General features: G+C 49.6%; 1 protein-coding gene across 4 annotated transcripts; it reads left to right on the forward strand.

The window, feature by feature from the left end:
* Positions 1 to 2,892: 2,892 nt before the first annotated feature.
* On the forward strand, positions 2,893 to 7,413 carry Psrc1 (proline and serine rich coiled-coil 1). Of its 4 annotated transcripts, none has more exons than XM_076933138.1 (8): positions 2,893 to 3,273; positions 3,555 to 3,604; positions 3,694 to 3,751; positions 4,273 to 4,711; positions 5,568 to 5,682; positions 5,775 to 6,011; positions 6,506 to 6,599; positions 6,796 to 7,413. In XM_076933138.1, exons 2-8 carry the CDS (start codon positions 3,586 to 3,588, stop codon positions 6,797 to 6,799), a joined length of 966 nt encoding a protein of 321 aa, XP_076789253.1. In that variant the 5' UTR covers positions 2,893 to 3,273; positions 3,555 to 3,585; the 3' UTR covers positions 6,800 to 7,413. The 4 variants fall into 4 exon arrangements, with proteins under 4 accessions (XP_076789253.1, XP_034355735.1, XP_076789254.1 ...); XM_034499844.2 differs by having other exon boundaries at positions 2,897 to 3,231; XM_076933139.1 differs by lacking the exon at positions 2,893 to 3,273 and having other exon boundaries at positions 3,310 to 3,604; positions 5,775 to 5,948.
* The last annotated feature ends 1,647 nt before the right edge of the window (positions 7,414 to 9,060 follow it).

The raw sequence follows: 9,060 nt of genomic DNA on the forward strand, positions 1-9,060 counted from the left end.
AAGCTAGGTCTACAAAATGAGCCACATCCCCTGCCTATCCACACAGGTTCTGACATTAGCACTTACCCCAGGCCGCTTATGACAAGGCTGCATTCACTTCTACGGAGGCATGAGGTGCTGGAGAAAGATGAAGATGATTTGCCCATCTTACCCCATGGGCTTCCCTTTGTAAAGTGGTGTTACAGGATGCATGCCTCTCAAGTAGAGCAAGCAGCACAACACAATCCTACAAACAAAGGCAGAGCCCCGAGAGGAGAGCCTCGGGATGTTGTTTCTCTTGCTTCTGTTTGTCTGCCTGCTGATAACAAATCACATACTGAAGACGCTCTGTGATGGAATCTGTAAAGATGCTGATGGTCCCTCCCCTTCCTATATGCCCACTGTACCCATCTCATCAAGAGCCACAAACCAGGACTGCAGAGATGGAGGACCTGTGTTCAGTTCCCAATACCCACATGACTCATGACCACTTGTAACTCCATTTCCAGGTGGTCAAATACCCTCTTCTGGTCTCTGCAGGGACAGGCACATACATGTGGTGCACATACATACATACATACATGCAGGCAGTTACACATACACATAAAAATAAATAAAATATATTCTTTTTAAAGAGCCTCAACTCAAGCTGGGAGGTGGTGGCACACACCTTTAATCCCAGCACTTGGGAGGCAGAGGCAGGTGGATCTCTGAGTTTGAGGCCAGCCTGGTCTACACAGCAAGTTCCAGGATAGTCAGGGCTACACAGAGAAACCTAGTCTCAAAGAGCCAAGGGAGGGGGCAGGGAGGGGAACTCAACTCACAATTCTTCTACCTTGATTTTCCAAGTGCTGGGATGACAGGCATGCACTCCCATGCTGGGCTCCTAAGCCATCACTGTCTGAAGCGGCATGTTACATAAAAGATAATAGCGGCTGCTGTGTTACATAACAGAGAATCTGGGTGGTAGAGCATTGGATTTCAGCAGCCGCCTTGGTTCCCACAGCATTAAAGCCCTGCCACAGTAAGCATCTTCCTGTGAGACCCTAGGGAAGTTTGTCAAAGATTGCCCTGCACATGGATAACAGTGAGAGTCACTGCCGCTGGAGATTGTCATCAGGAGGACAAAGGTTCTCATAAGCACTTGGGACTCTGCTGGTGCCTGAAGTTGCCTTTTGTCCCTGTGGTGCCCTGGGTTAGTGAACCTTAATGAGTGAGAGAAAGGAAGGGCAGGAGGGGGAGAGTGGGGGTGGGGGTGGGGGGGCAGATAGCCTTCTATGCATTAGGAACGGAATGGAAGTGATTTCTCTCTTTTAATCTTCATGTTAACGAATGAGAAAGTTAAGCTCAGAACACTCCAAACCATGATCTCTCTCATCTATGTCACCAGACAATCTTGGTTGGAAACATGGGCTTAAAAGAGAAAATATTTCTGGGTTTGGGAGGGATATTAGACCACTTTTTTTTTTTTTTTTTTTTGAGAAGAAAAGGGATGTGGATTGACTCAGAAGAATCCAAAGCCTTTTTTTTTTTTTTTTTCTTCAAAGAGATCTATTTTCACCTTGAGGCTAGGTCTATCCTGCGCTTCTCACTGAAGTTCTGTGAGAAGGAAGCTTCCACGTGATACCTACGTATGTTGTAAATTAGCTCCTTACCCTGCTAAGGAAAGCATTACTACTTAGGTGCCAGCCTGGGGAAACAATTAGCAAATCTATTGTCCTTGGGGCACACCAGTTTGAAATTGTTAGATAGAGCCAGGTTTGGTGGCTGCTGCTAGAATTTCTTGCCTGGAAGAGACATAAGCCATGTCTACTCCTTCTTTTACCCAAAGACAAAAAACAGTAGGAATCCACCAGAGTTTATGCAGAGGAACCAGTGAACTTGATAGGCTTACTTACAGAGCGGTGGGTGAGGGGTTAGAGGCACAGATGACTTTGAAGCAGTCACCCTGGAAGGTCTGAATCCAGCGGCTATGTTGACTTCCCAGAGGCACCCTTCCCTCACCTCTCCCCACTTATATTCTCTAACCCCTCCCCCCAAACCATGTGCAATTAGGACAGAATTGCATACAGTTGGTAGAGAGGGGTGGCTGCATACTCAGGTGAGGGTCCCATGACCTCTTTCCCTCTTTTAAAGTGGCACAGGCCTTTAATCCCAGCACTTGGGAGGTAGAGGCAGGAGGATCAGGACTTAAGATCATCCTTGGCTATATTCAAGGCCAACGGGTGCTACATTAGACTCTGTCTCAGAAAACAACAAAAAATAAGGGAGAAAGAGGCAGATGGTGTATGTGTGTGCATGCGTGTATTGATGAATGGAAAAGAATGATCAGGTCATAGCCAGTCAACAACATCCACAACAGCAAAGGCTTCTTTCCACTCAAAGCAGGCCTAGGGTAGAAAGTGGTAGAATATCCAGTGACTGTGACCTAAGGATCAGTCAGACTGTGCTATTTGCTGAACTTTCACAGGCTCACCATTAAAGTTCACACATCTCCAGCATCCTGGCGAAGAAATAAATTCTTCACACGAACAAGTTCTCTAGCAATAGGTAATCCTTTTGCACTTAGGGAGCACTGCCCTGAAATCTTTTTATTATTATTATTACTACTACTCACTGTGTGCCTGGAAGAATGATTTCTTCGTTATTTATTTAAACTCTTAAATAGCTGCTCATACTCATCGTTTTGGGATTGAGGTTGAAGCAGGAAGAGAAAAATATCAGGTATCTCAGAGAAGTGGCCTTTTGTTAAATGAAGAATTCTTGTGCTGGAGAGATGGTCTATTTGGTGGTCTCTGCAAGTAAGCGAGAAACCCAGCAAAGTCTGAGAGCCTGGAATCCAGGAGGTGGGGTGGGGGAAGAGGCGGGTCCAAGCCCACAATGGTCGGACAGCTCTCCTCTTGTCTCGCGGTTAGGAGGCGCTCTCGAACGCGACACCGCGCGCACTCGCGGCTCCTCCCGCCACCCCGCCGTAGGCCCCCCGACTCCCCGTGGAGTCTTTTAGGGAAGTGCGCTTTGGTCCAAGGGACAATCTTCTGGGGCTGACATCCCGACAACTCCCGCCTCAGCCCCGCCCCCGCGGACCCGCCAATCGCTGTGCGCTTGTGGCGGGAATGGGTGGAGCCTAAGAAATTCGAACGAAGCCCCGCCCCCCGGGAGCCTATTCCCGGGAACTGAGAGGTTGTTTGAAGAAAAGCTTCCTGCGTAGACCGAGAGGCCAGGTGGCGAGTGGAAACGGAGTGTGCGCTGGAGGTGTGGCGGGGATGTGGTGCCGCGGAGTGGAAGATGGCTGGGGTAGGGGGAGGAAAATTCCGGATAAAAATAAGGATGGGGGTGGAGACTGCCGGACTGAGGAGAGGCCAGGGCGCAAGTTGGCGGATTGCACATCAGGTGTCAGGACACGAGCTTTCTGCACCTTTCCCTAGTATTAACGGACTAGTTTCAGGGGCACGTGCTGTTACTGTGATCTTGCTTTACCACCACCATGCCTCCTCACCTCAGCTAATGCACCCCGAGTATAGATGGGGCCCCAAGGCAGGATGATAGATACCTGAGGTAGGCATGTTGTCTTGCAGGTCTAAGCTGACTCGCTTATGCTGGCTGGGCATGGAGGATTTGAAAGAGGGTAAGGAAGCCATGGGAGGGAGGAACGAGGCCCTGAGAGTCTGTCTGTCAAGGACTGATAGCTGGTATTTATTTTTCTCATCCCTTCAGATATCAAATTCATCGTGGATGAGACCTTGGACTTTGCAGGGCTGTCCCCCTCTGACAGGTACCAGCCTATTTATCCATTTATTAGTTTCCTCCAACAATACGTCTTTATCTGTAACCCTTTACTGCTAACGTATTGACTTCTAGAACCGGGGTTGGTATTTTAACTCTGATACCAGCAGTCTGATAGAATTGGGCCTCTAGGGCACATCTCTGCATGCTGGTGAGGAGAAGGGAGGAAGAAGCTGGAGGGAAATGTGAGGGTAAATGTAAATCACAGGTAACTGTGCTTGGGCATGTGGAGGCATGCCCTGCAGACCCCCCCCCCCCACTAGAGTGCAGAGAGGAAGAGAAAAGAGGGAGGGGAGAGAGAGAAAAGGTGAGGGGATTTTGGATTTGAGATCATTCTGGTCCATAGAGTTGAAACCTTGTCTCAGAAAATGGGAGTAGAACTAGGTTTTCCTCACCTAAAAACAGTTCTCATGGCCAAAATGGAGTCAGGGTTTGGGACTGTCCCTGACTCACCTACAGGAATGCCGTCTGCTTTCTGTTGTCCAGCATGGTGCCATATTTGTTTTACAGTCACGAAGAGGAAGATATAACAGTGTTAGTGAGTCCAGAGAAACCACTTCGCCGTGGCCTCTCCCATCGGAGTAACCCGAATGCATTAGCTCCTGCCCTCCAGGGTGTGAGGTTCAGCTTGGGCCCACTCAGCCCAGAGAAGCTGGAGGAGGTCCTTGATGAAGCCAATCGACTGGCAGCTCAGCTGGAGGAGTGTGCCCTGAAAGACCGGGAGAGTGCTGGTGCAGGCCCTGGAAAGCCCAGCCCTAGAGGGAAGCCCAGCCCTCGGCGGGAGACATTTGTCCTGAAGGACAGCCCTGTCAGAGATCTGCTGCCCACTGTGAGTTCTTGGAGCACCCCACCTCCAAGCAGCCTAACTGGGCTCCGGAGCAGTGATAAAAAGGGGTCAGCCAGGGCTGTTCGGGTGGCAGCTGGAAAGAAGGCCGCCAGCATAAAGAAGGTGAGTGTGGAGAGTGGAATTGTGTGTGTCCACCTAGACAAGGTGCAGGAGACATAGCATGGCTCCTTTACTGGGCAGAAGGAGACAGTTATTCTACCCCTGGAATTCTTAGGATTAAACAAATTGGGTTGGAGACATAGCCAGGTGCTAGTGTTTGCCTAAACAAAGCCTTGGGTTGGATTCCCCGTCATCACAAGAATGGTTGTGATAAACACAAATAAACAAGGACATATTTGTAATCCCAGGACTCTGGATAGAGCTAGGAAGATCAGGAATTCAAGGTCATCTCCAGGGGCCTATATGCCAAGCTTGAGACCAACCTGGGCTACTTGACTCCCTCATTCCAAAAAATATAACAATAGGCTCAGTAACAGCGCTTTCCATCAGGGCTGATGAGTTCAATCCCTGTGACCCACATGTGAGGACTCCCTATGTGGTGAGCACACTTCCACATACTGTCCCCCTGACTTACACGTGCACATTGCCACATATGTGTATGTCACACAGTAAAGAAGAGAAAGTAGCCAGATGATGGTGGCAGAGACAGGTGAGTCTCTGAGTTTGAGGCCAGCCTGGTCTACAGAGTGAGTTCCAGGACAGCCGGGGCTATAGAGAGAAACCCTGCTTGAAAGAAAGAAAAAGAAAGAGAGAGAGAGAGAGAGAGAGAGAGAGAGAGAGAGAGAGAGAGAGAGAGAAGGAAGGAGGAAGGGCGGGCCCAGATCTTGTTGGCTGATACCTTCCTTCCTCACAGGTTCTAGACAATACCCTACTCCTATCTCCTTTCCTTAATGCCTTAAGGCAGCAGAACACACACTGTCTCCATTCTGATCCTTTTTTGTTCCTTGCTCTGTTTCAGGAATCACCCACTTGCAATCTGTTCTCTGCTTCCAAAAGCCCAGGGCGCTCTCCTCTTGCACAGCCAACTCTTCCACCTCGGCGGAAAGCTGGATCCGGCGCCCGGACAACAGCGAGTGAGACCCAGGGAACAAAGATGTGGGTGAAGCTGATAAGGGGAAGAGAGGAGCTGGGACCCACCCTGACCTGTCTGCACTCCTGCCCGCAGGCCCACCAATCCCTGTCAGACCAGCTCCACAGCCCTCAGCTAGCAAGTCCCAGTGTTCATCCCGGCTCCAGGGAGCAGCTACCAAGTCTTCTAGTCGACTCCCCGTTCCCTCTGCCATCCCCAAGCCTGCCACCCGAGTGCCATTCACTGGACGGAGTATACCACCTGTCAAAGGTGCCCCACCTTCAGATTCTCACTCAACTCAGAAAGGGCACCCAAGCGCTGTAGGGCACAGAGGTAAGATAGAGTGGACAAATGGTCAGGCTGAGCACAGTGGCACATTTCTGTAGTCTCACTCATTTCTGCACTCAGAAGGTAGATAGATGCCAGAGAAGGAGACGCTCAAGGCCAGCCTTAGCTATATAAAACCATGTCTCAAGAGAGAAAGAAAAAAATTTGAGCTGGATGTGGTGGCACATGCCTGTAATCCCAGCACTTGGGAGGCAGAGGCAAGACAGGCAGAATTCTGAATTCAAGGCCAGCCTGGTCTACAAAGTGAGTTCCAGGACAACCATAGCTATTATAGGGAGATCCTATCTCAAGAACCAAAGAAACAAAACAAAAACAGAGAACCTTAGATAGAAGGTCTGCCGTGACTCAGCTTCATCTGACCCCCCTGCAGCTGTAACTGACACTGCTTCCAGGTAGAAAAACTGTGTTAAGAAGGGGATCCTTGCTTTTCCGAGGCCAGCTGAGCTTTGCTGAATCGTCTCTTGTTAATCTCCATCAAGCTCCTGTTTCCCAGCGAACAAATCTTCCAACCACCGGTGCCGTGCGAGGCAGGATGCTGCCCCTCAGGAAAGCTGCGGTCCCCGGACCTACTAGGTAAGACTGGTTCCTCTGTTCTCATCACCTGAGCTTCCAAGCTGCTGTGCACAGCATCCTCAGATTCTGTGTGGATTGGGGAAGAGAAGGGAGAGGGTACTGCTCTCTCCCATGCTGAGGGTTGTGAACTTGGCTGGGTACCAGATGGGCTCAGGAGGAAGAAGGTGTTCTAAAGCAGTTCTCCCTCTCTCTTCAGGTAAGAAGATCAGGACAGCAAACAAAGACTCCATAGCAAGCCACTGCATCTTAGCCATCAGAGACTGGACTCTCCGCGGCCAGCGGTCCCTAACTCCGGTAGATTCAGGCCCAGAGATGGGAGGGAGAGATGCCTCCAGGGCTGATCTCTGAAGTAGAGACTATGGAGGTTGGGGTGGGTTGAGCTCTTAGAAGACTCAAATCCCCTCCCCCACACCTCGACTCTGCCTGAAGGAAAAAGAGAGAGAGAGGCAGAGGTCACCTGCCCGTGGAGAAATTCACAAACAATGGTAAATGCAGGCAGAGTGAACTATCTGTCCCCTATCTGTCCCCTCCATCTGGTGATCAGACCTAGAGAGCTTGACCTTCTGCCCAGACCACAGATCATTGGTCGTTTCCATATGAGTGGCCTTAGGAAAGCAGCCAGCTCCCTGTTCTCTAGGACAGGTCTTCCTGACTTGATTCCTACACTGGATTCTGGTCTGTTTGGAAAGGCCAGGAGGGCAACTGGTGTACAGAACTTGTTCCCTGTGAATTCTGTGACTCTTCACAGGCCAATCAGTTATAAGCTTACTCACCATCTTCATATTTTTTCTTAAATAAAATGCATTTAAAAATTTTTTTTCTGAAAAAAAGTAGATTTTAAACAATTTTGAAGTAAACATCTGTGTAATTCTAGTGAGACCTCAGACATAGGTACTAGGGCTTAGAACCTCCAGTTCCTCCAGGGGTGACCAGTCCCTTGTTGCCATTCAATCAGGATCAAGTCTCCTTTCTGCAATTCGGTGTTTACAGAGAGTCCAGATCCAAGTTGACTGTAGTTTCACCTACAGTGCCTGAGGCTGTTATGCTAGGAACTAAGTCTACTGTTACCCCATCTTAAACTTAACTATTATCTCTGACAAGACAATGGAACCCCTTAGAGGATAAAGGGGCCTTTTGTTGGTGTTCAGCTTCTGAGGTTGCCTCTGCCAGAAGATGCCAGAAGGCCTAGTAGTATCTACTTCACATCATTAGAGTTGCCTTTGCTCCCCTACTGGATTTGAGGGCTGGCATCAGAATTTAGAAATGTTCACTGTGACCTTGCGTTGTCGCTTGTCCTTGGTGGAGTACTGAACTCATGTAGAGTGAGCATATGCTGGTGGGTACTTTTTGAAAACAGGATAAGGTTCTAACAAGTCCACCTTAGGATTCCCCGGTTTGTAGCCTTTGACTCTTGCAGTCAGCACTAAGTCAATCCTTTATGAAGAAGAAACTTCAATAAAGGCAACAGAGCAAAAGAGAGGGGGTGGCCAGGTGGCTGGCAACTGTGTCCATGCATGCCTGTGCTAATACGTGCTCTTAGGCCTTCGGTGCCCCTCCCCTATCCCCGTGTTCAGGAGCCTCCATAGCGTTTCCTCTTCTGTGGCTGACCGTAAGATTCATTTAATACACCTGTAAATACATGGGGACTATACACACAGTGGTGGCTGCCTCCACATTCCCCTTTCCCTAAATCTGGAACACCAGCTGCTACAGCCACTGGCATTCTCAGAGCTGACATGCTCACATGCGGGAGGAAGAGGATACACAGATGCCATGGGTTCTGGTTTGAAGAAATAGAGGCAAGAAAGCCTCAGGTGTGTTTCCCGGGTTCCTGCCTACCTCATCTTCCTTCAAACAACCTGGCCTAGGAGGTCTACTGGGTGGGCTATAGAGAGAGTAAGCTTACCAACCAGTCAGTAGCTGAGTCCCCTTGATCTCCTGGGGTCTTCCAGGCATTGCTTGTCCTGGGCCTCCATCTGAGTGGATAGGTCATTGCGTAGAACTCAGGGAACGAACATAACCTGCTGGCAACCTCCCGCTCTAACTGGCATCTGCAGTAGCAGCTAGCCTAAGAACACACAGCGAGGCGTGGCCAGTAGGTGGCAGCTTTGTTTGTTTATTTGTTTTTGTTTGCTTTTGAGCCAAGCCCCTGTGGGTGTGAAGCAAAGCCAGCCACAAACCCTTGTGTTGCTGCCACCTGGTGGCTGGAGCCGGCAAGGCATGTTCTTTCTCACTGGGTCAATCTTGAGTTTCTGCCTCCACCAAACAGGGTTCACTGGCTCCAAGCCTGCTGAAGCGGCATTCATTTGGTAGTGCCTACCCGCCACATCTGCTCTTCTTGTTTAGCTACCTGCTTGCCTCCTCCTCTCTGGCTTGGATTTCTAATTTTCTCTCCATCCACCACACCCCTTCCATTCCGCAAGCAACAACAGGAAAAACCAGTGTTTATTGGCCTCTTGCT

The sequence above is a fragment of the Arvicanthis niloticus genome, chromosome 4 (assembly GCF_011762505.2).
Source record: "Arvicanthis niloticus isolate mArvNil1 chromosome 4, mArvNil1.pat.X, whole genome shotgun sequence".
In the NCBI taxonomy this organism is placed as follows: Eukaryota; Metazoa; Chordata; class Mammalia; order Rodentia; family Muridae; genus Arvicanthis; species Arvicanthis niloticus.

What these genes read in the sequence shown, in the direction of transcription:
- Psrc1 (XM_076933136.1), top strand. Translation starts at nt 3,541, where the DNA reads ATGTTGTCTTGCAGGTCTAAGCTGACTCGCTTATGCTGGCTGGGCATG. An exon ending in CATGGAGGATTTGAAAGAGG is followed by an intron (nt 3,605 to 3,693) that starts GTAAGGAAGCCA and finishes TCATCCCTTCAG; the next exon opens with ATATCAAATTCATCGTGGAT. An exon ending in AAGCGCTGTAGGGCACAGAG is followed by an intron (nt 6,012 to 6,505) that starts GTAAGATAGAGT and finishes ATCTCCATCAAG; the next exon opens with CTCCTGTTTCCCAGCGAACA.